At 42.5% G+C, this 25897-nt stretch overlaps 4 protein-coding genes across 7 annotated transcripts; 1 reads left to right on the forward strand and 3 right to left on the reverse strand.

Annotated features, from left to right (window-relative positions):
* Positions 1–298: 298 nt before the first annotated feature.
* Positions 299–6118, reverse strand: LOC124344149 (protein timeless-like). Its single transcript, XM_046797616.1, has 14 exons — positions 6009–6118; positions 5415–5946; positions 4502–4519; positions 4337–4436; positions 3783–3877; positions 3643–3710; positions 3167–3353; positions 2906–3079; positions 2615–2764; positions 2444–2516; positions 1615–2378; positions 1293–1527; positions 834–1235; positions 299–778 (listed from the first exon to the last, which is right to left on the reverse strand). The coding sequence occupies exons 4-14, from the start codon at positions 4434–4436 to the stop codon at positions 528–530; spliced, it is 2499 nt and encodes an 832-aa protein (XP_046653572.1). The 5' UTR covers positions 4502–4519; positions 5415–5946; positions 6009–6118; the 3' UTR covers positions 299–527.
* Positions 6119–7114: 996 nt separating this feature from the next.
* On the forward strand, positions 7115–11823 carry LOC124344185. Of its 2 annotated transcripts, none has more exons than XM_046797674.1 (9): positions 7115–7234; positions 7618–7729; positions 7789–7964; positions 8104–8258; positions 8325–9325; positions 9384–9547; positions 9611–9814; positions 9889–10056; positions 10141–11823. In XM_046797674.1, exons 2-9 carry the CDS (start codon positions 7689–7691, stop codon positions 10323–10325), a joined length of 2094 nt encoding a protein of 697 aa, XP_046653630.1. In that variant the 5' UTR covers positions 7115–7234; positions 7618–7688; the 3' UTR covers positions 10326–11823. The 2 variants fall into 2 exon arrangements, with proteins under 2 accessions (XP_046653630.1, XP_046653639.1); XM_046797683.1 differs by having other exon boundaries at positions 7801–7964.
* Positions 11824–12086: 263 nt separating this feature from the next.
* LOC124344174 (cyclin-T2-like) lies at positions 12087–18632 on the reverse strand. Of its 2 annotated transcripts, XM_046797661.1 has the most exons (9): positions 17910–18632; positions 17519–17729; positions 17316–17442; positions 17192–17243; positions 17031–17121; positions 16669–16960; positions 16161–16609; positions 14596–16092; positions 12087–13017 (listed from the first exon to the last, which is right to left on the reverse strand). In XM_046797661.1, exons 1-9 carry the CDS (start codon positions 18059–18061, stop codon positions 13012–13014), a joined length of 2877 nt encoding a protein of 958 aa, XP_046653617.1. In that variant the 5' UTR covers positions 18062–18632; the 3' UTR covers positions 12087–13011. The 2 variants fall into 2 exon arrangements, with proteins under 2 accessions (XP_046653617.1, XP_046653609.1); XM_046797653.1 differs by having other exon boundaries at positions 12087–16092.
* A 173-nt stretch (positions 18633–18805) lies between these two features.
* On the reverse strand, positions 18806–25530 carry LOC124340255. Of its 2 annotated transcripts, none has more exons than XM_046792939.1 (5): positions 25398–25530; positions 22303–24282; positions 20747–21884; positions 20243–20674; positions 18806–20155 (listed from the first exon to the last, which is right to left on the reverse strand). In XM_046792939.1, exons 2-5 carry the CDS (start codon positions 24090–24092, stop codon positions 19769–19771), a joined length of 3747 nt encoding a protein of 1248 aa, XP_046648895.1. In that variant the 5' UTR covers positions 24093–24282; positions 25398–25530; the 3' UTR covers positions 18806–19768. The 2 variants fall into 2 exon arrangements, with proteins under 2 accessions (XP_046648895.1, XP_046648894.1); XM_046792938.1 differs by having other exon boundaries at positions 18806–20158.
* Between the last annotated feature and the right edge of the window lie 367 nt (positions 25531–25897).

Raw genomic sequence — 25897 nt, forward strand, 5'->3', positions numbered from 1 at the left:
TGAGTTACATTACATGATTGGTTCAGACCTTCAGTATATAGACAGCACAATTATTCTTCTAGTCGTAGATCACGACATTATTGTGCTTAGGGCTTAGTGTAGTGTGGGTTTTTCCACTTTTTGATAACATTTTGGTATTCACAATATGTAAAAAGAAAAATTGTTAACGCAATGATTTTCTTTTTCCTTTTACGTGTATGTGACATGTACAAATTTTTGCACATCATTCTTCTGCTGCCTGCCTTGCGGATTTTCCATTTTTGTTCACCGATAACCACCACAATAAGATCATCCAGGATCAGGACCCTCTTAGAAGCCAATGAGGGAATTTAAAAAAAAAAAATTAAGGAGACCAAAAGTGGCAAGAGGTGGGTTCCGATAGAGGCCAAGGTAGCTTTAATAGAAATAGAAATAACGCGCTGACAATGTTCTTAATTTTTATGCGGATGGGAAAAGTTATTAGGAAATTGCTGGGACTGAATTCAACAAGATACATATCACTGAACAGGAACCGCAATCTTCTTATGTCATTCCAGATCATCCAGGACTTCTTCGTCTTCCCTCGAAGAGAACTCGTTAAAAAATCCCAACGCATTCACACCATTGGCCATATCACTAATAGCAGCGTCTTCAATTTCCGGTGTCCAGATTTCTCCAAGTTCTGATTTCCCTATCCACTCCCAGACATTACAGGGAACATCTGGCAAAGAAGCAAGTATTTCATCTTGTTTTTGATACTGTTCCGCACTTATTTGAAGTATGTGTTGATGATGGGAACCTGAAATTTAAAATTTTAATATTTGTTATAAAAAAGTTATCTGTAATAAACTAACCATCTGTTGAAATATAAAGGAGAGAACTAGCAACACGATTTTTAAGTTGAGACTTGCAGACGCAAGTGAGGTCGAAATCGATATTTTGTTGATCAACATTTCCGAAAACGAGAGCGACTTTATAGACGGTGTCAGGCGACCACTCACGAGGGATGCAAGGATAGACGGAATCGCAAGAAGCGGGTGGAATAAGACCAATTTGAAACATAAGGAAGTGAAATAGATCCGAATTTAGGGCAGAAGATTCTTCTTCCGTCCACGGAATTATTGGACACGACGTATTAGTTCTGAGACTAAGACTAGCAATAGGGTTGCGAAATTCTTGGCCGACATAAGTACCCAAACGTGCTGAGCAGGCAGCCAATAAAGACGATTGAATCCAAAGAAGCTGTTTCTGGAATCCTGTGGAAAAATGTTAAATAATAGTTTTTATTTTTAAAAAATATTTAAAAAAAAAACCTGAATTTTTCAGCTTATCAACAACAGCCTGCGTATCAGTATGAAGTACGTTAAATGAAGGATTAAAATTGTCAGGAGTATGTTTGGCTTTCGTCAGAGTCAAGTTCTCTTCATCGGCCAATCCATCAGTCGTTGTATTCCAGGGAAAAGGCTCCATACTGTAATTGCCACTCTGATGGTTATTCCAAAATGTCTGCAAAACACATTCTATCAGAGTGTGCCAACCGTCGCAAATCTAAAAATCAATCAAAAGCTTTAGCTTAAGTTTTACTTTAGCTCAACTTTAATTTTAAAAATTTGTTCTAAAAGGTGAAAAACTTACGCAGAATTCCTCCTCCCAAATTTTGACGAATGGGCGCAAAATAACAGGATCTAATAAAAGATCAGTTCTGCCTAGATCATTTTTAACATGAAGAAAAATTGTAAAAATAGAGTCGTTGACGATAGGCCCATTCGTCCTAAAATCTGATAGTGCGCTTCCATATCGAGCCAAAATTGTTTTTGTTCGAAATTGGCTCAGATGCTCAGTCATATCAAAACATGGACCGCAAGCGGAGAACTCATCGGCTTGTTGCTTAAGTGTAGTCATCAGAAGGTGATTTCCTGTGATGATGTCACACAGAAGACGTCTACAGTGAAACTTTGGATTGAACTGACGCAGCAGGAGCACGAACAGTTGACGGAGATCTCTCATTGCGGGAAGATAAGACCACCGTTGATATTCGTGAAAAGACCCAGGTCCACTTATGTTTACTCGTGTGTTATTGTCGAGACGAGCATACACCTGAAATGCTTGTAAATATTCGCGGATGGCTCTAACACATCGATGTATCCGACGCGGATTCGCATCCATTGAACGTTGCAATGTGTTTTTGTCCAATCTTCCTATTTCACATACAGTCTCCCATGTTAGGTGACACAAAATATCAATATTCAGCACGTTCTTTATGCTTTCAAAGGCAGACTTGAGGATTGAAGCAAAACCTAAAAAATAGGCGATGAGCCAAAAAAATTGGGGTTTGCCCAATGGAAGATTTGTGTCCCTAAGTAACTGCTGATGAAGAATGCCTACAACTACGTTGTAACCTGTAGGTTAAAAATATAGAAAATATTTAATTTGTTAATTCTAATTGATAATTTCTTATTATTACCGTCTAACATAAAATCAACCACAAATTGATCCAAAAATTTTGATACGTCGTTTGGCGTACTATTTTCGCCAACCTACAAATGATGACACATGTAGTACGTCAATGGATTTTGCTGTTATTAGTTCTGCGCCCTATATCGCCTATAGCGCCCAGTGCCCTATACGGCTATACCTTATCAGAGGAGTTGTTGCTTTCATCATAATTCTCCGATCCTGAGGTTATGGTCTCCATTCGCATTCGCAATCTGTTCTGTATGTTCTCTACCGGTTGGTCTTTAAAAATAACGGAAATAATCTGCGTGATCACTGCTGCCCATTCTTCCTACGTTAATTATACTCAAATTTAAGAGAAAGTATAAGTATCTTCCAGAGACAGGAAACGACACTGGGTGTCGGCATTGTAGATTTTTCTTCCGAGGCAAATACGTTTTTATATGAAGTGGGTATTCAAACTATTACTCACCCTTTGTGGACAAGCCAGTAATTTTAATAGGTACCCGTCAAATTTATGCGAAAAGAGGTTGCATACTAGTTGATCTTGTTGTGCCCCAGGTGGGCGCTCGGGAGCGTGTAATACATTTCGAAACAGTACCAATGCAAATGTAATAAATATTGTTTCTTCGGATGATAATATTTGCTGGAATTAAAAAAAATAGTTATGCGCGATAAACCGCATCATATCCTACAATAAGATGACAATAAGATGTCTTCAACTAGAAAATACTTCTTCCAAAAGAAGCTCGAGATGATGCAAAAGAGCTTGAATAAAACTCAAATCGAGAAAGGCTTCTTTGGACTTATACAATAACTGAGTCAATTCGTAAATGACGTTTGGTGATTTTCCGTTTGCATGGTTGATTGTATCTTCGAAAACAAGACACTCGATGGGTGTCGATATTTCAGCAAATAACCTAAAATATTAAGAAAACAAGAAATAAAAATCATAATAGAACATAATTAGATATATTGCTATGCAAATTATTAGGCCTACGATTATTACGTCAACAGAAAATGACATGTTTTCACGGATATATAGGCTACCTCTCGTAGAATCACATAAATTACTGTCATACGTATATTACTGTAAACAAAGAGTCACCCTCTCTTAGAATCAGTCTCGATAATTTATAATTTGAACCCCCACTTGATCAAACCAATTAAAATAAAGACATCATTTACAGTTAGCCAGCAGTAGCTTACCTGACTGCTGACCGAAAGATCTTGGGTTCATCATTTTCAGAACTCCAAATCAAAATTGGCTTTAGATCCTACACAATAATCAATAGCCTTTATAAGGAATTCATTATTGCAATTTCGAGGTTGGTTTATGATATTAATACCGTATTAATAAAATCCACGTAGCTAAGGCCACGTCGTCGTAAATGAGTTTTTTTGTCATCACCTTTTAACTGCACAACGAGGTCATCTAGATAAGCTAAAATATGAAGAATTATCGAAACCTAAATATTTTTTTTTTCGCATTTAAACACGATTCACTACAGATCAACAGATTAACTGTAAACATATAAAATAGCAATACATTTAATTATTTCAAATTGAATGTTAGTTTTGCCTTTAGCTGAATTTCGAATGTCATCATTTCGTTTTGCTTCTTTTAAGTTTTATCTTACACTTGCCTCATTTTTTTTTTTGATAAACAAAACAAAAGCAGGCGACACTTTTTACTCTATAACACCTGTTTTTTAGTTTGAGGTATCAAAATTCAAAACCACAAAAAATCGAACCCTCCCTTAAATTCAAATCGCTAAAAAATTTACGCGGTTTTCTCGCCCTCGCTTGACATTCGCTGAACGGACTGGATTACTTTTTTTCGAATTCACCACAATAATAAGACCCGCCTCCAAATTTGTTTGATCAAAAGAGCTATACTCACACAAACAATGGGTACTGATGTAATATTGACTGTTGTAACGTATCCCCAACGGAATAAGAACCATAGATGGGGCGCCTCCAGTTGATGCCATCCAATCCATCTTCAAAAAAATGGAAACATCCTTTTGAAATTTCAATGGTAGCTACTAGATATAATTAGGCCTACCTTGCAGTTGTCGATTTGCTGTAGCAGATAGATAAGATAATAAGGAATCAGTTCTTCTTCAGATTTACAAAGAAAGAATCACTACTGACTAATCGAGGCGAGCGACTTTATAACACTGGCAATTCTCTGGCAGGTATGAACGCTAAATATACAGGCATTATAGGCTATACAGCAAGCTAGTGGCATAAGAAAAATGTTCAAAGTGAATTGCTTTACTCACAATTAGATTTAAAAAAATCACAGAGATAATATATAGAGCCAATAGAGCTCTGGCCCTGATGAAGTGAGCCTGTAACACTATTTGAGATTTCAGCAAATATTGCTAATAAGCAACTGACGGATCGAGTTATGTCGTAACGGTAGTCCGCATTACCGAGCTACTCTATCCGCCAGTTGTTTATTTTTCTTTGGCTTATATATAATTAAATCTTATAGATTGAGCCAAATAACCAGATGCAGAACCTTCCTTCCTCCGATAAATGGCCATATGTATAGATATTTTGAACACCATTATTACATCCTAATTAAAGATAACAAAATAAAACTATTGTCGTTGTTACACAAGATTTTCTGAAAACAGTTGCTTTATGCTTTCAGCATTGTCCGTGTCTCCATAACTCAATAATGTTTATAGAAACGAACAGACGTGCTTGCCGCGCCCGAAGGTGGCCTCCCTTTAACATCCGCTTTATCCTTGCCTTGCGCCCCTAGCTAAATGCAGGATTACAGCTTGAGGGACTTTACTTATTGGGTTGTGCTGTTGTTCTCCGTTGGTTCGATTAGCTTTACTGCACTTCCATGTTGACAATCGAAACAAATGTGACAGTGACAGTAAACTACTTAGCTTTAATTCTTAATGTATGCTAACAGCTTTTGTAGGAGAAAAAAAATTAAAACCTTGCTTTCAACGTACCAACAAAGTTATGAAATAGTACCAACGCAGTAGTATTTTCTAACAACAATTAAAATTGAGTACACAACAGCAAATGCGAAACACACGGCACGTATCACGGAAAGTATTTGCTGACAAAGTGTAAGGAGATCGACGGTGGTAACAGGTGGGTACAGATGGAGGACAAAGAAGCTTCAACAGAAATAGAATAAGGCACTTACAATGTTCTTAATTTTTATGCGAGCGGGAAAACGGAAAAAGTTAAGAAATTTCATAAGTTACTAAATTTAATAAAGAGATCCCTTAAACAGGAAACTTCTAATGTTATATCATTTGAGACTGTATGACCCTATGCAAGTACGATTTTATCTTGTTCATTTTGAAACCTTCGCGAATTTTGGAAAATGTCGGGAATGCTAATGCTATCTTGTTGTGAATAGATACTTTTTTGGTCTAAGTGAAAGTGCACGTAACCAGCTGTCGACTAGGCGGGAGACTAAATTGTGTAAAACCAACGTAACGAAATATGAGAGGGCCGCTCAGGATTGAAGGACTTCCAGTCTGTCTTTTATTCCATGAAAAATGTTGAGTTTTTAATTTTTAAAAAGATTCTACGAGGCTAACCTTCTGCCCACCCTGGTTTTTCCTACCTCCCTCTAGTCATAAGAAAATAATTAAGGGGTGCTCCTACTGTATTTTCATTCAGAATCGCTGAGCGTAGTTTCATCGGTCCAGCCAGGTTTTCGGTCGTGTAAGTAACAGAAAAGAAATATGACTGCCGACTGTGTAGAGCGCCAAATTTAAATAGTCGATAATGAAATTCCACGAGAAGGTCGTGGTAGAGATTCCATTCGTATATAAGAATTTGCAATACTCTTAGCATCGCAAAACACTTGAATAACAAGAATAAACTGAAGGAACGATACCAATAGAAAACAGAAGGTGTGATAGAAATGACACATCGGCCGACAACTTTTGACTTCCTCTGATGAGGGAGGGATTGAAACTCCCATAACGTGCATACACTTAGTGATTGGCTCTAGACTCCAGTTGAAGCTGTTTTTCCTCATTTTCAGAATTTTGACGTTATCTTCTATTTTGGGATCTTTTAGTGGCTTAACTGCTCCGGTCGAACAAACGTAAAACATCTCGTGACGATAGAAGGGTCTTCACAAATAACTCAAACGCCTCCCAGTTATTACTGTGGTAGTTTTTTGGGGACCACTTAAGCTGATCAGAGTATTAGTTTGACGAGCTAATAAATATCGATTTGGAAGTAGGAATAGTCGCTTGACAACATTAAGAGAATTAGAAAAACAAAGTAGAACTTATAGAAATTACTTGACTTTCTTGTACCTTCCAATCAATTGATTTCCAATTGATTTGAAGCCAATCTTCTTTTCTTTGTGTTTGCGTCAACTGTATATTTCAGATGATAGAAAATTTAGCAACAAAATCAATAAAGGAATCTAATAACAGTAATAGTTAAAGTTATTATATTTCCTGTGTATGTAATATTCTTTTATCTCATAATTTCTATTTTCCACCCTTTGATGAGATGATAATTGATGACCTTAATAAAAAAAGAAGTAAAAAGAAAAAATGGCATGTGCTGGGCGTGTGCCCCCCCCCCCCTCTGTTCACAGCATAAAGCAGTTCGTCTTTTGTTTACTTTTAGCTAACCATTGGAGTTTTACTCGATAGCTTCTAACTCCTCCCACAAGCCGGCCGAGAAACGAAATATCAGGAAATATTTTGAACCGTTCACTAGAAGGCGGATGCAAAAGAGCGAGATCACTTTGTCATTTTGTCGCTATGGCGTTACATAGTCTCCAGCCAATGTAAGTTGTTACTTTTGTGAGTTACATTACATGATTGGTTATTTGGTTCAGTATAGACAGCACAATTATTCTTCTAGTCGTAGATCACGACATTACTGTGCTTAAGGCTTAGTGTAGTGTGGGTTTTTCCACTTTGTGACAACATATTCGTATTCACAATATGTAAAAAGAATCTTTAAATTGTTAACGCAATGATTTTCTTTTTCCTTTTACGTGTACGTGACATGTACAAATTTTTGCACATCATTCTTCTGCCTGCCTTGCGGATTTTCCATTTTTGTTCACCTTGTAACCTGGGGCTTATTAGATATAGATTCTTATAACAGTTTGCGTCACAGCGTCCGTTCAACTCAAAACTGACTCAGCATTTCTTCTTTTTATAGGATTTTATGCCCGGCAGCAAACGTTTCACGCATGATGCTCCCATTTACGGCTTTATGGAGACAGTATTTTTATGCGTTCCGCCGAACTCAGACCAGAACAGATATTTGCAAGGTATTATCAGTTGTTTTTCATTTTATTTGATAATTTTTCGTTTTATCATACCCCTATAGATTGCTTAGCAGTAATATGGATGAAGATTGTTCTGAGACCAATAACAACAACCAAAAGCTGGACACGGAAAATGGCAAAGATATTGAGAAGAAGAAGGGATTGGCATTGCTGATTTATGATTTGAAACAACCCAAGTTAATCCCTATCAAAATCCTAAGTCTACTTGTTTTTTCCGGTGAGTAGTTGGAGGGTGAATGCGCCCATGTGACCGTAACAAATATTATTTACTTTAAAACTTTGTGTTTTAGCCTACAGCGTTACAAAATTTGCTTAATCGAATATTTTCCCAATTTTTTTTTGTAATCAAATGACAGGTTATGGAGTTCTATTGCCCTACGCTGCAATTCATATGAAATCTTTAGGGATCAGCGTTGAAGAAACCGGTGCCATTTACACCGTGTCTGCAGTCTTCGGTGTATTGACCCCTATCTGCACAGGCATGATCGCTGATAAAATAGGAAATTTCAAGGTAATATTCTACAAAGAATTTGACTAAACTATTGCTATTAATAACAATGTTTATTTTTTTGGCCAGGTACTTTTGAGCGCATTGTTCGGCTTTGCTAGCATCACTTCGCTCATGTTCTTGTTTGTTCCAGTCGGAAGGATTTCAGTGGATTACCCAACCAACATTTCGATGTCATTGGGTTGCGTCGACGAAAACTCGACACTTACGTTAACAGATCTCGATTTACATCCGTGCAACTTGAAACTGGGCCCAAATTTAGAAAACGGCGTTTTTTTAAATGTGTCAGTGACACTAGAAGAGTGCGGAAGTGTGTGTTTTCACAGAGAAAAATGGGACGAATGGAGTGGCACTGAAACAAGCCAAGAAACTACCTCTTCTTTTGTAAACGATATCTTTTTAAATGACCCCACCGGGAAAGAATTTCGTGATGCGGTATTTTTCCCCAACGACTGGGAATTAGACATGTCATGCTCACAGCAAAATCTGACTGGCGAAGGTATCTGTCAGCTAGATCGCAAAAGTGGTACTGGATCAGGGAAAGAAAACAACGTAACTCTGGGATTGAATTTATTTAACGATCACAGCAACCAAACTGCAGGAATGATCCCCGTCGAGTGGATGGTTTGGGAAGACGAATCCGGGTTTGAGCAGAGGGCTAGCCATTTTCAGTGTAGCTCTTACGGCCAAAAACAAAAACTCCTTCAGCAGGCTGCGTATTTTCAAGACAATCAAACGGAAAACCGCCGATCCATCTACCAGCAATTCTGTCGATCGCTGTGCATCGTCCAGATCAACCGCGCCGACATCTGTTCCAATAAAGTGCGAGAAGATGTCATCAATCCTCAGTTCACATTCTGGACGTACTTGTTACTTCGATCGGTGTTTGAAATGTTCATCAGTGGGTCTGCCACTTTGTTTGATGGAGCCTCTTTGGTATTGGTCAATGAAGTCCGTGGTGATTTTGGTTTCCAGAAAATGTTTGGATTCATCGGGATTGCAATTTTTTCACCGATTTCTGGAGCCATGATGGACCATTTTAGTACAAATGAAAAGGATACAAATTTTCGGTAACTTATTCTACTATTTCAACCCCAAAACCTGCTTTTAACTGATTACCCTCAACAGGCCGGCTTTCTTTCTTTTTGCTGGATTATTTGGCATTGCGGCTGTTGGAATGTTAACGATTGATCTCAATTTTAAACCTCCGGCGGAGAAACTGGTAAAAAATGTGATATCGTTGTTGAAAATCGTCGAGTTGGACGTTCTACTAGCCGTTAGCTTCATCTCAGGTACTAATAAAAAGCAATCAAGAGTTTAAATAAGAATTTCAATTAAGCTAAACATTTATTCAGGAATGTTGTTGAGTTGTTCGGGAAATTACTTGTTCCTATTTTTGGAAGAAATTGGAGCTACCAAGTCATTAATAGGCCTATCTGTTACTATCTCTTGTCTAGCAGCGATTCCGATACTTTTGCTATCAGAGACGATTTTTCGTCTATTCAGTATTCCCAATCTGATTGTCGTTACCCTTTTCATCTACGTCGTACGTCTGATAGGTATGTTGAATTAGCTATTCAAGTCTTTGGTTTGTTATTTAAAATTCAAATGAGTAGACCCCTTTGTACCCAAGGCTATTCTTACATCACCGACCCAAAAATGTGTCTCGTGTACGAGTCTATTGAAGCGATAAGCGGCACTCTGACCCTGATATCTCAAATGGTCTATGCAACCCAACTGGGGACGACGTCCACTGTGACCTCCATTCAGGGATTAATTTCAACGGTCTACTTCGGACTAGGTAAGTGACTCACATTCCTGAACGAAGGCAATTTTTGGATCACCAATATGTTTTTGATTTAATTATTGGTGATAATGGATTTAGGGGGTGGTATCGGAAATTCTCTAGGCGGAGCTTTGATCGGAGCGTACGGCCTGCGAGTGGTTTTACGCATTTCGGGCGCCGTCGCTTTCCTCACTGGATTCCTCTATTTTCTCTTTAATATCTGTTATCTGCGTCCAAGGGCCAACGAAAAAATTAACACTACCTTTGACAAGACTGAAGAGTGAAGAAATTCAGTGACATTCAACGCCCGTTATAGTATTTTATAGCCAACAGCTTCTAAGCTAAGCTTTTTCATAATAATCCATCATTAAGTCGGTCGCATAAGGACTCTTCTACTTGCTTATTTAGATTATTTATAGTACAACCTACGCAATATTCCAAAATTTAAAGATTAAATAAATTTCAGTAAATTGTTAACAAAAACGTTTAGTTCTGTTTCTTGTTAAATATGAATTAAGTGACACATCGGTAGCTATGGTAGTGCTAGCTTAGCTCAATGGTTGACCATTGACACAATTTTTGTTTTCTTAAGCGGTAACGAAAATTGCATTTACTTGTCTTAGCTGCATCGTTTAACCGTTTACCTGATTCCAGTGGCTTTATTTATCATGGATGAGGAGGAGATTATGTGCGAACGAGGGCGAAATATGAGTTAAAAATCCAGTGGCAACAGGAGAACAACCGGAAACATTTCATCAATGTAATTTCTGCATTGGTATAGTTTAGTTTAAAAAGTTAATTTTGTGAAATTTTTTATAACGAGCTGGACGTTCTACTTGCCGTTTGCATCACCTCGGGTAAAAATGTTTGAAAGCCGCTTATTGATGCACAATTAGCTAAAAATTCTTTAGACAGGATTCTTGGTGGGATGCACGGGAAATTATTTGTTTGATTATTTTTGGAAGAAATTGGTGGGGTCAGGTTTTTAATGGAACTAACGGTCACCATCTCTTGTATAACAGCAATTCTACTGCTTCTGTTATCGGATACCATTTTTCGTCTTTAGGCTTTTTACCTTCTCCGCACGTCTTATCTTAGGTATGTTTCGAATTCGTTTTATTGAGTTCAAGCAGTTGCTTTTTAATTCCAAGTGAGTCTAATGCCCAAGGATATTCGTACATCTCCAACCCGAACTTGTGTCTCGTATACGAGTCTATGGAAGCCATTACTGGTATTCTACCAATGACATCTTTTATGATCTATGGAACCCAACTGGGGACGACATCCACTGCGACTTCCATTCAAGGATTGATTTCAGCGACCTACTTTGGACTATAGATCTGTGACGACCCTATACGAAGAAGTTTAAGGATTATCAACTCTTTATTGCTTTAATAATTGATGACTCACTGGGTGAAATAAGGGCTGGAATCGGAGCGTTCGACCAGCGAGTGGTTTTCCGCATTTTCGTCGCTTATTTCCTCACTGGATTCCTCTATACTCAATTTAAAAATTTTTTTAAACGGGAAGGTCGAAGAAATTCAGTGACATTCAACGTCCGTTTAGCGCGTTAGTCTTTTTGTAGCCAGCAGCATCTAAGCAAACTCCTTTCCTATAAATCATTAAATCGGTCCTTTTGAGACTCGACTAACTTTTTTACTAAACATTTTTAGCTTATGTACAGATTAAAGCCTAGATGAAATATTCAAAATATTAAAGACTAAAAGAATTTCAGTTATTGTCATAATTTGATAAATCAATATAAAAGAAGCTTTCATGTCAGTATTTTAATTTTTTGTCTACCTCTTTGGCTAACATAGCGTCGCTTGTTCGCTTCCATCTTCTAGGCCTTGTTCTAGGATCCAGAAGTTTTACTGGACTTCCTTGAATCGGACCACCCATAAATGCGGTAATAATCACCTGATAATCATAACATTGAAGAAATCATAACAAAAATGAACAATGAAGTTATTGTTGTGAGTGTGGCAAGACAAAAGGAAAAATAAAATAATTTTCTATTCCAATTAATACAGATTAATGCTGACTACAAGACAAACTTCGCGAGTGTATTTTCTTCTTCTCGTCGTTATTTTAACACCCATTCACAACTCATAGGATCTCATATTCATCAAACATAATAACCTACATACGCACACAAAAGTTTATTTCAACTTGCAAATGTTGCAAACATTTCTGATTAATCGCCACCAAAATTATCAAGAGGCGGTCGGTTGTGATACACTTATATACAATTAACTATTACCAACTCTTGAATATGGTTGTTCCTTTTTACAAAAAAAAAATAAAAAAATAAACAAAAAAGACCAAAAAACACAAATGTGAAGAAGAAAAGGGAGGGAGATTTGTTTTCCTAGAAATTTCGAGGCGAGACAAGCGATAAGTGACACGTTTCGGATACATCCGCCCGTTTTTTTTTAAGACAATGAGCCAATCAGGACACAGTTCAATCAAACATAGCACGAAACTGAAAAACAAAAGTTCATTTCACCAATGTGAAAAATCAGAACGAGTGAGGATACAAACATACTAAAGGCCGTGACTTTTTTTTTTTGTTTTCTTTTCCTTAAGAGACACACAAAGTTAAATTCTTTTTCTCAGTTTTTCTTCCCTATATTTACTATCAAATTAGTCTAAACAATCCACGCAATTCTGAAAATTATTAAAACAAAATTCGGAATATTTCGTTTTCTCCCTTCAACGAGAAAATAATGTCTTTACCAGTTGATCCCATATTGTTTTTTTTTTTATCATGTTTGTTATGTGTTTTTTTTTCTTTCGTTATGTTTCTTTTTAACTTTTTTTTTCTAAAAAAAAAAAAAAAATCTCGGACAATCCGACATCAAACCGAAGGAGTCATTTTGATGTTGTGTGTCCGGAAGGGGAAAGAAGGGGACCGTCATTGAGGCAGAAACCAATCAGGCATGGCCAGGCCGATGGCCATCTGCAAATTTATAACTAAATAAATAGAGGACTTCAGCCACATGATAGAAGGAAGAAATACGCAATAAAACCTCCCCCCAAAAAAACAAAAACGTAACTCGTTCTTTCTTTTAAGAGATTGAGTTATAAATTAAGCAGCAGTAATAGTATGAAGTGAAAAAAGGAATAATAATAATTAAAAAACTCCGTTTTGAATTCACGGCATCACATGCTTCATTCTTTTTTTTTGTCTTTTGAGGAAAAAATCAAATAAGCAACAAAAAAAAAAAATTATGGAGGAAAATTGTTGCCTCGAGAGTAGAAGGGTCTTGGGGGCGTCAGTGGAAGGAGCACACAAGAAAGTTTATGGTTTCTTTTCCAGTACGACAGCTCACATCTTCGCTTTAGTTAATATATAATGTACAAGGAAATGAATCGGAGAGATGGGCTAGTCAGAGAAGAAATCGTACCATAAACTCTTCACAAAACGAAAATGCCCCCCAAAAAATAGCCGGAATTAAATGAACGATGCTTAATTGGAGAGCGTAACGTTTTCAATCTAATCTAGGAAGTACCAAACAAAATTCTTGATGCCATCTTAGTATGATTTAAGGAATGCCAAAATTTATCTTATCTTATCCAGCTTTATCTACATTTTTAGCTTTTGCGCCAGCATTAAAAAAATTACTGGATTAAACGACGATAACATGTTACAAACATTGAAAACGTCATTTGTGCAGAAATGGAATCATCCAAACATTTATTCCATGAAAACTCAATTCGATTAGACGAACTTGTCCTTCCTCGCTAGAAAACTACGCAATGCTTCATTACAATATTTCTAAACCCCGGGAAAGAAATCCAAAATTTCCTCGAACATTGATTGGAAAAAAGCTTTGGGTATAAACCCTTTAAACATGTGGAACTCCCGTGTCTACGTGAAGCAAAGAATTTTTCCAAAAAATTCTTCGTAAATGTTTGAATTGGTAGAAAGATATATTTCGACATTCCTTTTATCACATAAAATGGCGCTAAGAAAAAAAAAAAAGAGTTTTATTTGGTACACCCTATCATGTTACACCTCCACACCCTACCAAAAGTTACAAAAAAAAAGAAAAACAAATTGGCTTATGGATAGGGCTTGGAGGGTTAATTGCAAACAACAAATTTTGAGTCGCTGTTGTTGTCGTGACACTAGTGTGGCTGAGGAGGAGGCGGAGGGGGTACTTGAGGGGGAGGCTCTCGAGGTAGAGGAGGCATGCCGGCCGATACTCCAGTGGCCATTGAAGGCGGAATAGGAGCTGTGTGAATATGATTGTTCATCATTGGTGGCATCGGGGGCCCTTGCTGATACGGTGCGTACATGTGGTATGGAGGATAAGCGGGCGGGAAAGGGTTATAGAAGGGAGGATGACCCATCGGTGGCATAGACCCTGGTGGAGGATAAGTGGGAGCAAAGGAGGGAAAACCGCCCGCTGCACGGTTGTAGGCGTTCGCGGCATTGGCGGCGGCAGCAGCAGCGGCATTGGCGGCGGAAGCGGCAGCGGACGACGGACCGGAGGAGGACGTACTAGCAGTAGGAGCCGAAAACGTCTGCATGGACGAATGGCCTACCTTGTTCATGTTGGTGGATGAGCTTCGATGAGCCGAATGACTACGTTGGCGATTCTCTTCCGGAGCTACGTTCGACGACGACCCGTTACGTTCGTGATGAGGACGCCCAGCCGAGCCAGCAGATTGAAACTGCTGATGTTGTTGATGCTGCTGCTGTTGGTGGTGCTGATGATGAGGAGGTTGAGGATGATGCAGCTGCTGTTGCTGCGGTAATTGTTGTTGTTGTGGTATGGCTTCCATTTTAGGTTGTTTGGCCGACGGAAGGGATGTCTTGTTCAGCGACGAGCTGCTGGTTGTGCTGGATCGCTTCCTACTGCTTTCCTTTTCTTTGCTATTATTGCTGCTGATCATTTCCCGGCTTATTTTGATCTTGAGTCCACCACCAGGTGCCATGGGCGAAGCTGCCGGCACGGGCTGCTGACTATCGCTGGATCCGTTGGTTGGGGTTGTAGGAACATCACCTTCGATACGCCCCTTAGGAATTTTGATTTTTAAAACAGGTTTGATCGACGTCGCCTGATCTCCAACTGGCGACTGGCTCACTCCGGAGATCTTGATCCGAGAGGAACCCTCCGCAGCTTCTTTGAACTTCTCCTTTTCGCGCACCTTCTCCTTGTCCTTCTCTTTATGTTTGTGCTTGTGTTTCTTCTCCTTCTCTTTGCCTTCGCGGTCTTTATCCTTGCTTTTGTGCTTCTTTTTATCCTTCTTCTTTTTCTTCCCCGTAGATGGATCAACTTCGTCGCCACCATCAGTGGGCGCAGAAACTACGACTTCTGCTGCAGGTGTGCTCTTGATCTCGATGCAAGCCATGGCGTCTTCAGTCTTGACGCTGGAGAAGGGTTCATTATCTAGCCCTAGATCAAACAAACTTTCACGAAATGAGGGCTGTTGAACTAGCTGTGGCGGCTGTTGCAGCTGCTGCTGCTGAACTTGCTGAGGAGTAATTTGCGGCTGAGGTGTAGAAGGAAGCTGCGGATTGGGCGGATGCTGCTGTTGTTGCACAGGCTGTTGGAGTTTAGGTGATGGCGCCAGCATACCAAAAAGGCTCTGATGCTGCTGCTTCATTTGGAACCCACTCGTGCTGGCACCCTCTCCAGGAGTGGTGTTCAACAACATGGATTCGATCGCCGCATTAGGAGATCCGAGCAGACTGTTGGGTTCCAGGCCGTAGTTAATATCCCATGTAGAGTCCTGGTCTTCGCAAATGTCTATATCGAGATTGAAGCCTAGCGATGCAGTAAGATTCATTTGCGTTTGCTGACTGGATGCCGTTGAGCTGCTCATTCCGACTAGGCTACCATTGCCGGGCCAATCTTGACCAAAGGCCGATGTCGATGGCTTATTGTTCCTACTACTACTACTGATATCGTTCGGCTTTCGCTCGGGTTGTTGTTGGTCGATCCGAGGAGGAGAAAATAAACTACCACTGCTGCTACCGCCACTCGACGGCTGCTGAACTTTATTGCTGGAAACTGAACTCGGAGGGACCGGTTTTCTCTGAACAACGTTGATTAAATACATTTAAAATATTCTGAGCATAATGAGTATGTGAAAATTAATCATACCTGTGACGACGATGTACTCGGCGGAACAGGTTGTTGCTGCAACCTTTGCTGTTGATGTTGTTGTTGCTGCTGCTGTTGGTGATGTTGTTGAGAAGATGAAGAGTGAGATGTACTACTGCTGCTGCTTCCAGTAGGCTGTTTTGGATCTTTCATAGAACCAGAACTCGACCGTTGGTGAGGATGTGGAGGTCGGCCCTGTCCTGCCTGAAGTTGTTGTGGGTGAAGTTGTTGCTGCTGTTGGTGGTGATGATGGTGATGATGACCGCCAGCAGCTGCACCACCACCACCACTCCCCGCACTTTCCGGAGGTCGATTCGAATGTGAAGGAGGATGACCACTGTTCGAAGATGGACGGTGACCGGCAGGAACGCTGGCCGTCGAACTAGAAGGAGGGACGAGGGCGCCAGTCTTGTCTCTTCTTTGGTCATGTGGCCGAGGAACTCTCTCGCCTGTAAAACATGCTCAAATCAAGCATTTACCTTAACCAATTTAACTTTTCAATCGTTACCTGGTTTGGGAGCAGCGCTTCCGCTGCTGCTTCCGGAAGATTCATTCCTGACCTTGTGAGCTTCTGGATGGCTTGATGACGCGTCTTTGCTACTACTACCGGATGCACTCTTGTCCGACGATGTCATGGCAGAAGCATTGACTCCAGGTTGTTGCATCACTCGTTTCCGCAGTCTCGACGGGCATTTATTGAAAATCGCCAGAAATTCAACGGTCAATTCGTCCAACATTTCTAACGTCACCGTTTTGTCAACGTACGTAAACCAATCTTTACCCTCGGCACTCTGTGGGATCTACGGTAATTGTAAGAGTTGTTAACAAGGCAGTTAGATAACATTTTGAATTGTGCAATCTTGTTATTACCTCAAAGTTGAACCATTTGCACACCAGGTGGATGCAAACACAGGCCACTACAGTGGGCTTGTACTGGAGGCACATGGTAGTCAGGTGCAAACTACCACAACATGACACCTCTAGTTACTCCAGGAACAACACAAGTTGGGCATTTACAAAATTATAGTTACCTATTAGTGGCCATGAAGTAGGAGGTTTGAGCCATGTCCTTGCTTGAAGATGCTAAGAAACGAAAGCCAAAGAACGACATCACAGTTAAGCGACTAGGGCTTTTGAGCTTGAGCGAAAACCTACCTCTAAATAGATGCTGACAACACTTGAGCACTTGTGTGTGAGGGTGGTCAATGGCGACATCAAAGCCAAGAGTCTGGAGAAGGATATTTTCATTGTTTATCAGCTCTTGAGCTTGTTCAATGTATTGCTAGAAGATAACGTAAACAAAACAATGAATGAATATGACGTTTGAATGTACAATGGTTTGTATGAGAATTTGATACCTCAGAGTTGATGTCCAAGTTTCGCTGATCCTTGTAGAGAATCATGTGTGCAACCCTAATGACATGTTCCAACTTTCTGGGCTGTTCCTCAACTTTGGCGGCTAGGAAGAGTGCACAGGAAGAGATTGGATTTCGATGGAACTTGTTGAAGGAATGGAACATGTAGAACCGGTGCACATAGACGATGGCTGTGTTGATGCACAGTTGTGTCCTAAAAAACAGAGAAACCAGTGTGATTTGACTCCATACCTTTTGTTGCAAGCGATAAATCGATGTCAGAAATGTTCAAGCACGCATCATTATGGTTAACATCCAAAATACGACCAATGTGTGATAACGTAAGAATGTGTTCGGGGTGCGAAGAGAACAACTTCCGACTTGAAACACTTACACTTGTAATCTTTGACCCATTTCTTGAATTAATGTTGCCGCCTGTTGCCGGTAAAAGATTTCCTTGTCGTAGTCGATGTTGCATCTTCGGGAAGGAGTATTTTGTAATTGTTCTTTTGTAAAAACCCACTTACCCTCCATCGAGGCAGCCATATTTTATACACACTATTTTCTAGACCTCGAAAACGACCGCTATCGGCACCACGCTAAAAGCTTTTCCCGCCAGCCGCTAGAGTCCACCCTTGTCGACGCACTCCTATTAGGTTACTCGGAATGGCGAAACGATGCAAAATAACACTGCACAAACACGTAAACATGATCACTCCAATTCCGCATAGCTCTCCTTGAACTCATTTACCACTCAGTTGTGCCAGATGTGTAGGAAAATTGCAGAGTAAGAACTATCGACAGTGCCCTCAAAACGTCCCGCGTATTTTACCCACGTCTTCTGCGATGGCGCTGACTCTGCAGACCGTTACGTACTATACTCTGGGGCTTGAAGGCTACCAAAAAATGATGTAACAGTTGGAGGCTGTCACGCACTATTCGAGGCTATCCGGAAAAGAAAAAGCTCACGTACTCGATGACCCTACCCCCAATTTAATTAGTTTACCCTTTTAAGTGACAGTAGATTTTTATCCTGTCATCTTTTCAAACACTCTACAAAACTGATTTCCGGTACATCCACATTCATGTGGATGCCTTTCATTCACCAATGTCCCTGAAGACTCGGCACACGTTCATTGCCCTCATTTCCAAGAGCCTTCCAAAACTAGACACGTTTTTTCCCATCAAGACAACGTCGCCATACGTCTTTTTTTCTTCTCTCTTACATAATTTTACGTCGTCTTAAATAAATAAACTTTAAACAGTTCTTTATCTTTTATCTACACTGCGTATGTGTGTGAACATTCTGGGAGAACTGTATTTTTTTGTTGTAGTTTTTTCAGGAAGAAAAAAAAAACATGAATGCCAAGAGTGGGGAGGAGGAGAAACGAGAGAGAAATAGTATGATATTTATACATTGATGAGGAGACGTGGACCAAGACGGAAAAGAACAGCATGAAAGAAATTCAATCCACATAAGAAGGGGAAAAAAAAATATGAACTTGGTTAAATATTTATAATCAGTTGTTCGACGGGAGTCGTTTGTCTTCTCCCTGTTCATAATTTCGAACGATATAAAGAGTTGAAACTAAGTGACAAAAGAACCCATGCAGAAAGAGCCCCAGAATTAATTGTTACTCTTTTCTTTCCCGCAATTCGATCCGAAATTCTGTTTTTTTTTTGTGTTGTTGTTTTTGGAGAAAAAAAAAAGATAATAAAAAGGGGGAGCAGGTGTAAACATGGAAACAGAATTGGATGTGTGACTTTGACAATTATATAGCACGGGAAACAAAAAAAAATAATAATCATAAAAAAAAAACACACATTTGGGGGAGGAGTAAACGGATAAAGGTTGCGCCAACAGATCGGTGTGACAAGACAACCAAACATAATCATCCATTTTTTTTTTTTTTTTTTTTTCAATTCCTTGCGCGACTATTTACAGCAAATATTGTGAATCACGTTACAATGACCTTTTACTTTCTTTCTCTCTCTCATTCTTTCTATGTATAAATTCTATCACACATACTCAGTCTTTTTCTTCCGTGTATGTACTCGAAGAGCTAAAAAAAAAAAAAAATTAAATCAACCGCCATCTTGTTACTACGATTAAGGAAGTTAACTATTTTTTTGTTTTTGTTTTTGCTTGTTTACGACATACTACGTAGTTCTGTGAAAGAAGGGAATTTATATGGGGGGAATTAGCAATTCGCTTCTACGAAATTTGTTGTTTTGGAGAGTGACGACCGTCGGTTATCTTTTCTTGCTCCTGGGAGCGCTACCCTGGCTTCCTTCCCATTCGGGATCGTTGGGATCCTCGTCGTCGACGTCAAGATCGTCGGCGCCAGGTGAGCTCGTCGATTCAGAGACAAAAGTAACAGCTTCGTCGTCCACAGAAGACGTCGTGGTCGTCGGTGTGGCTCCTGAAGGTATAACGACCGGCACTCCTCCTCCAACACCGCCGGCAGCAACCCCGCCACATTCCGATGATCGAGCTTCTCGTTTGCCTGCACGTTGGACCGCCCCTTCCGAAGATGCCAACTCATCGTCTTCCTCCGGGGGCATCTCCTCAACCAGCTGCTCGAAAACGCTGTCCGGTAGAGGGAAGAGGCGAGGTTCGTAAGGAGCCACTGTGTAAAACTGCTGATAGGAAAGAAAACAACAACATTTTAGATAAAAGCATTTGTCATCGCTGCGTGAAAAATCACATGCAAAGTGGAAACTCACCTCGTCCATTTCCCACGACATGCCGGAATTGTCGTCTTGGACAAACTTCCAGACACTGGAATCCCTTTTTGTCAGTGATGCAGTCCTACGACGTTCTTTGATGGCAGAAGCTGTAAACGATCCGTCAGCTGTCGACGTGTCGGCAGGGGCTACACGTTCGCCATCGACATCGGTGGGAAGGTCGACATCCATCATCGGGCCATCAGTGGCTTTGGATCCCATAGGTGACATTGGATCGGGCGTATTGGCACCAGAACTCTGATCAGCTCGACTGTCGAGTCGATCAATCTGATCGACTCGGCGACGGCCTCTCGTCACTCCTGCCGGTTGTTTCAAATAGCTCATAAATTTGCGCCGTTCTTCCAACTCGGAGCGATCGTGACGGGCGATGCAGGCTTCTTCGCTCACATCCTCAACCTCTTCCAACAATTCCTACAAACGCCAAGGATATAAAAATTGATTAAAATTTGAAGAGAATCACAAAAAATTTGGAGACAAATTTACCTGGGCAGCCGCCAATTCTTCTTCGTCGACTGCGCGCCATTTGGGCGTCTGGATCTCCTTGTATTGAAGCCTCTCAACACGCGTCGTGGCAGCCATGCTGTAAGGAATGACAATATTGTCGATATCGTAAGAGGTCCGGCGTCGCATCAGATCTTGGAAGACGGAACTCCGCTCATTACGATGATTTCCCGGCCGCCCGGGCGTTGATGGAACGCTGCCCGTGTCGTAGGGCGATGACGGGAAGGAGGCGCTGTCTTCATCCTGGACATCAGTCGACAAAGCCGAGCGTTTCCTTCGCTTCATCAACGCCTTTCTCCTATCCAATTTGCCGTCTTCACTGACGCCATCGGTCGCCTTGCTCTTCCTCTTGTTATTGGATTTGCGTTTGGCCGGCAGCAGCAAAGCGTCTTCTTCCTGCGTCGCCTTCGAGCTGGAACGTCGGTTGTTGATGTTTCCGCGCGGAGTTTGGTGCGACGACGTTGGTGGTGGCGGAGGTCGCCAGTCGCCAGACTTGAGTAGCGAATCCACGTGGGCGCTGAGCGGAATGTCTTGCGGCAACGAGAGAACTGGATGGAAACCCCGGTCCGTCAGGCCGATTCGCTCTCTCAGAGTCATGCCATCCGGATCTACCGGCAGCAAATAGTTGTTCTTGCCATTGCACAGCACGCACGGCGTGTAGATACGCGACATGACGCAGCAACATCGCACAGTTGACGAATGACGACTCGGTTTACGGCCGCTGCCCGCTTGAATTTGCGACGCTCTAATCAACCGACGGTGGCGGAATCCTCCGCTACTGCTGCTGCTGCTGCCACTGGTTCCAGCCATGCTGACCAAAGGTCTAGTTCGACTGGATGAAGAAGGTAAAGAAGCAGTCGCATCCGCATCGGCTCCATCTGGGCTACAACTACCAGGCTCGGCTTTGACCGGGCTGGTTGTTGTTGTTGGTGTTGCACTACCGGTCAGTCCGTTGGCTGGGGCGAATTGGACGGGCCCTTTGGCTGCACGTAATTGCCGGTAGACATCCGTGTGTTGGCGGATGCGGTACTCGAGATCCGACACTTGCGCCTGTAACCAAGACCACCTGGCCGCTACCGCCGCCCGGTCACGTGCCCATCTCCATGCAGCTCGCTGATACCTGAGAACCAAAAATCAATAAAACATTTGACATTATATATTTGTGTGTGTTTAGTCTCTCCTATAGACGACGGATTACTCTTCCAAATTGATACAGCGGATGCTGAAAAGAGTATTGATCCAAAGTAATGCTAGTAGATGACATAAAAATAGTTTCGTTTCTTGGCAACGCCTTGTGAGAAAAGCAGAGCGAACGAAGCCAAAGGAGTGGCGAACATCGACCCAAGATGGCAGGTTCATCGATCCACCCCAAACACAAAAATGCCTAGACATGTTATTAGTTGCCTTTCTTCTTCTTCTTCTCCTTAGTTGCAATTGCCAAGTAACTCGGATCCGTTTACCTTGGAAACGCCGCCGCCATCATCCCTGTGCGTGTATGTGATTGCTAAAATGTGCGCAGTAAATAGGTAAATACTTACGTAGAGACGGGTTTGGGAGCCGGAGTTGGTGGTCCACTGACTGGGGTAGAAATTGAACCTGCGTGACTGGAAGTAGAGGCAGCAGCAGAACCGGCTGCAGCAGCATCGTGAATTCCTCCCGCTTCGTTGCTGGTACTCGTCACGGTAGACGTAGGGGTCGGCAAAAACGGCTCGATAACAGCAGGAGGCGTCGTTTCGTCGTCACTTTCACCACCGGAACTGCTTTCCGTAGCGTCCGGATCATCATGACGCTGCAGGTAACGAAGTTGAGCCTCCCACAAACCGGCCACCTCTTCCAAAGTTTCAGCCATCTGACTGCTCAACTGCCGGCCTGTTGTTTGATTGTTGTTACTGCCATGCTGCTGCTGCTGCTGGCCAGTGGAAGGAGCCGTCGAGCGATTGGTAAGACCGAAATATCGCCGATTACTCAGGTAGGAAACGGGTGGAGCTTGGAGCCGACTGACAAGGTTGACTAAAGTGGCCGTTGGGATGTTACGGACTTCTTCGCGCGTCGGAAGCCGACCATCTTCTGCCCATCCGTAGAGATTGGACCCAGCGGCACCATGATGACCACCGCGTCCTTTGGCCCCAATTGATAGGGTCTCTTTGGCGTACGTCACAAAATGCGCCACTTGGTCGGCCACGTGTCGGCCGACGTGGCGCGACTGGAGCCGCCCGGCTCGCCTCAACAGCGTCTGGCATCTCGCTTCAATTTGTTGTTGTTTGGTGCGAGCCTCGGCCAGCCGGCGTTCCACTTCAGCCTCCTTGTCGATCACGGCCGGAGCAGTTTGTCCCGCACTGACCGGAAGGGTAGCAGCGTCCTCCATGACGGCAACAGCCGCATCGCGCAGGAGCTGCTGCTCTGCCACTGTGAGACCAATATCTGTACACTGATCGACTTCCATACTCTTGATGACATCGATCATGTCCTGGACGCTGTCCTCGGTCTCCTCACGACTTGATTCCTCGGCCGTGGTGGTGGTCGCTGTCCACTCGGGCGTCTTGCCGGGAGTCTGAACGACCATGGGAGGTGAGTCGAGATCCATTCGATCTCCTGGGGCTGTCGGATGCAGCCCCATGGTGGCGTTCCCGTTGAGTGAAGGCGTTGTTCCTCTACCACCACCGCTAGGGGGAGACGATCTGGGCGCAACGGCTGTAGCCGAAGTGATTATATTCGCCAGATCGGTACCTTGTCCAATCGTCGGGGGCGGCCCGGGTGCCGCCAAAGCCTTGTTGACAATGGTCGGTGGCGGGTCCAGGTTTCCCTGGCTGTCCGCAACACCTCCACCACCACCACCGCCGCCGCCCCGACTCTTGGTCAACTCGTCCGATCGAGCTATTTCTTGGCCGCTAACCGCTACCACCGCACTGCTACTCGAGTTCTTTCGGCACTTGCGAGTCGTGTTTGTTGATGCTGATTTTGTCACTGGTCCGTTCGTGCCGCAGCAACGAGACGGCCACACTTCACGCGTCTCTTTTAACGAGGACGAATGATGCGATGATTTCGGGAGTAATGTCAAACTTGGAGGAACGTTCGGGCTGCTATTGAGCGGGCAACAGCGCTGATGCGGTGTGGCCTGAGTCAAGGCAGGGGCCATGGCACTCGCTGCCGGGCCGCCGAGAGACCAGACGAGCCGGCCAGACCTGCTCTTCTCTCCCCTTGTACTTTGTAGTAGACGACTCGATTGCTGTTGGATGATGCTGCTGCTGCTGCTGCTCTCGGTACTTTTCCTGCTACTGCGCAATGGACACTGAGGCTGAGGCTGTAGACAAACGACACTGACGCACATTTCATGGCGTTGATGCCCACTCCATCGTCGGCTCCGATCCAGCCAAGCTGCTGATCCAGCTCAAGCTGTCGATGCTGCAGACCCATCCACGAGGCGACGATCCCATCCTTGGTTAGGATCCAAATTTTTACGTCGCTCTCTTCTAGGATGACGCAACGTCAGTTTCAGCCATATCCAAATTTACAGCAACCTGCAACAATTAAAACAAAATAAAATAAAATAAAATAAAAAGGAAGCATTTTAGAATACCAACTAGGGAAACCTTGATCGCATTTCACGGGCTATCTGTATTCTTGACATGATCAATAACTCTCTCTCTCCCCCCAAAACTCTTCTATAGTCCACGGACCGGTTATTCTCCCCTTCAAGGATATTATTAATAACAACCCGAGACATTGATTTTTCTAGTCTTACGGTATTGTGTAGCACACATTCTCACTCAAGGTTGAATGTCTATGTACCTTACACTGCTGCCTCAATGCCATCAAGTGTAAAAATGAAAACAAACCCTTGTGTCAAGGCCCTCCCTTAAGACTTTAGTCAAACGAAACTTTCTCCCCCCTTAGTAATGTTTAGGAAAATAGTTCCGTGTGCTCGGTAATCGGTAGGTGATATGACGCTGTTTTTATTGTGTGTCCAAGTCAACGCCCGCATTTGATGTTGCAGCCCAACCCAGCTATCTATCTATCGGCGCCACCATTTGCTGCCCGACAACACGCCATGACTCACGAAAAATTAAAAACACAAAAACGTAATCACCCGACACTAGCAGTCGAAAAATCTACACGAGCCAACATTGCATCAGCCAACGCAGCTTTACTCTACCGGAAAATAAAAAAGTTGTTTCTTTTCTTGTCGTCGTCGTGAACGAAGGAAAAAAAGAGAAACTCGGCGACATGAAAGAAAGAAATCGAAATAATTTCGGGTCCACCCCACGTGACTAGAAATGAGCCTGTCTGTTTGCGGCTGTGCTAAATTTTCCTTTCGAAAAAAATGAAACAAAATTTGGTCTAGAACATTTGGTTGTTGGCTCGGCTTGTGAGCTGTATGTCAACTCTCTAGCAAGGGGGCGCGCTTTTTATTTTAACACACGAGTTTTATTAACAAACTGAAATGAGAAAAATCTAACCCGGGCCAGACCCGGGCCAACGAAAAATGCACGACGAGAGGTGGCCCCCCTTCCACCCGAAGGACGTGGACTGTGGTGAAGCCGTCGCGCGCGAACAAAAGCTTTAGGGCCGCTCCCGCCCCTTATGCTATATACTATACCACGCTCGCACACACACACACACACACACAACTCACCTTCTTTAGTTTTGACTGAAGAATTAATCCACTCACGATGACACAAGAATCACATACACGTCATCAACACACAGATAGACGACACTCGTGACAAATTTCCTCTTTTTTTGGACCCAAGGTGCCGACACCCACGATTCACAATGGCGTCGAGGAAATGTTGCCCAAACTTTTTTTTATTTTTCCCCTACTCAATCGGGGCGCGGATTCACAATGGCGGCCAAGCTTGGTTGGGGGCAGAAGCAGAGGAAGCGCACTCTTGCGACTAGGCACACACTACTATCATACCACTTGGGGTACTGCTGCAACTGATGGCTCCCCCCCCTCCTCTTCGGGTGGCGCAGCGCAGCCGAGCTGGGGTGCTGCTGCTGCTGCTGTATTATTGAAAAAGAAAAACGCGCACTATCAGACGGGAACGTTACGCTTTGAGAGAAAGACGAGAAATGGCTTGGCATTCAACGTTGGCAGGCTTTTCTCGACACACACACACACACACACACTCA

This window comes from Daphnia pulicaria, chromosome 1 (assembly GCF_021234035.1).
Source record: "Daphnia pulicaria isolate SC F1-1A chromosome 1, SC_F0-13Bv2, whole genome shotgun sequence".
Classification (NCBI taxonomy): Eukaryota; Metazoa; Arthropoda; class Branchiopoda; order Diplostraca; family Daphniidae; genus Daphnia; species Daphnia pulicaria.

What these genes read in the sequence shown, in the direction of transcription:
- LOC124344149 (XM_046797616.1), bottom strand. Translation starts at nt 4,436, where the DNA reads ATGGATTGGATGGCATCAACTGGAGGCGCCCCATCTATGGTTCTTATT. An exon ending in CATCAGTACCCATTGTTTGT is followed by an intron (nt 3,878 to 4,336) that starts GTGAGTATAGCT and finishes TTCATATTTTAG; the next exon opens with CTTATCTAGATGACCTCGTT. An exon ending in GCAACAACTCCTCTGATAAG is followed by an intron (nt 2,517 to 2,614) that starts GTATAGCCGTAT and finishes CATCATTTGTAG; the next exon opens with GTTGGCGAAAATAGTACGCC.
- LOC124344185 (XM_046797674.1), top strand. Translation starts at nt 7,689, where the DNA reads ATGCGTTCCGCCGAACTCAGACCAGAACAGATATTTGCAAG. An exon ending in GAAAAGGATACAAATTTTCG is followed by an intron (nt 9,326 to 9,383) that starts GTAACTTATTCT and finishes TACCCTCAACAG; the next exon opens with GCCGGCTTTCTTTCTTTTTG. An exon ending in AGCCGTTAGCTTCATCTCAG is followed by an intron (nt 9,548 to 9,610) that starts GTACTAATAAAA and finishes ACATTTATTCAG; the next exon opens with GAATGTTGTTGAGTTGTTCG.
- LOC124344174 (XM_046797653.1), bottom strand. Translation starts at nt 18,061, where the DNA reads ATGGCTGCCTCGATGGAGGGTAAGTGGGTTTTTACAAAAGAACAATTA. An exon ending in ACTTGGACATCAACTCTGAG is followed by an intron (nt 17,443 to 17,518) that starts GTATCAAATTCT and finishes GTTATCTTCTAG; the next exon opens with CAATACATTGAACAAGCTCA. An exon ending in GCAAATGGTTCAACTTTGAG is followed by an intron (nt 16,961 to 17,030) that starts GTAATAACAAGA and finishes CAATTACCGTAG; the next exon opens with ATCCCACAGAGTGCCGAGGG.
- LOC124340255 (XM_046792938.1), bottom strand. Translation starts at nt 24,092, where the DNA reads ATGTGCGTCAGTGTCGTTTGTCTACAGCCTCAGCCTCAGTGTCCATTG. An exon ending in GCTCCCAAACCCGTCTCTAC is followed by an intron (nt 21,885 to 22,302) that starts GTAAGTATTTAC and finishes TTTGGTTCTCAG; the next exon opens with GTATCAGCGAGCTGCATGGA. An exon ending in TGTCGTGGGAAATGGACGAG is followed by an intron (nt 20,159 to 20,242) that starts GTGAGTTTCCAC and finishes CTTTCCTATCAG; the next exon opens with CAGTTTTACACAGTGGCTCC.